At 34.1% G+C, this 501-nt stretch overlaps 1 protein-coding gene across 1 annotated transcript in view; it reads left to right on the top strand.

The window, feature by feature from the left end:
- Positions 1 to 9: 9 nt before the first annotated feature.
- The window catches only part of LOC119594266 (DNA repair protein complementing XP-C cells homolog), a gene marked incomplete in the record, with an annotated part of 63731 nt that continues 63239 nt past the window's right edge, over positions 10 to 501 (top strand). The window contains 2 exon segments of the mRNA XM_037943331.1: positions 10 to 18; positions 228 to 311. Coding sequence (XP_037799259.1) covers positions 10 to 18; positions 228 to 311 — 93 coding nt within the window.

The raw sequence follows: 501 nt of genomic DNA on the forward strand, positions 1-501 counted from the left end.
TTTACTAGAATGGGCGAAGTATATGTCGAAGAAGAAAAAAAGGGTTTTTGTGTGGAATCCCCGGGGGGAAAAAATTCACTGTGTGCAAAAGTTCGGGTTTTTTGATATTTGAGCCGCTAGTATAGATCTTTTCCCAAACCTTTTTCAAATATATTATTAAAAATCTTTTGGAAGAGAAAAGGAAATCTTTTATTTATATTATAAATACGCATGCCCACCCTCATCAGCTTACTCATGCCTATAATCCCCAATCTGACTGTGAAGGTTTAAAACAAACCTACGTTTCAAATTGGCTTTATAGTGAAAAGAAGGTGGGTTGGAAAAATTTTAAAAATTCACACTTGTTATTGCTGTAGGCTTTAAACCAAAAGTGGTTTATTTTTCGCTTGATGCTATTAGTCTTTTTTTTTTTAGACTGGTCCTATAAGGAGCCTCTTGGGGTATACTGCCTTTTTTTACACTCGAATATTTTAAAGAGAAAACATGCTCCCTTTCAAGTTA

This window comes from Penaeus monodon, chromosome 33 (assembly GCF_015228065.2).
Source record: "Penaeus monodon isolate SGIC_2016 chromosome 33, NSTDA_Pmon_1, whole genome shotgun sequence".
Lineage (NCBI taxonomy): Eukaryota > Metazoa > Arthropoda > Malacostraca > Decapoda > Penaeidae > Penaeus > Penaeus monodon.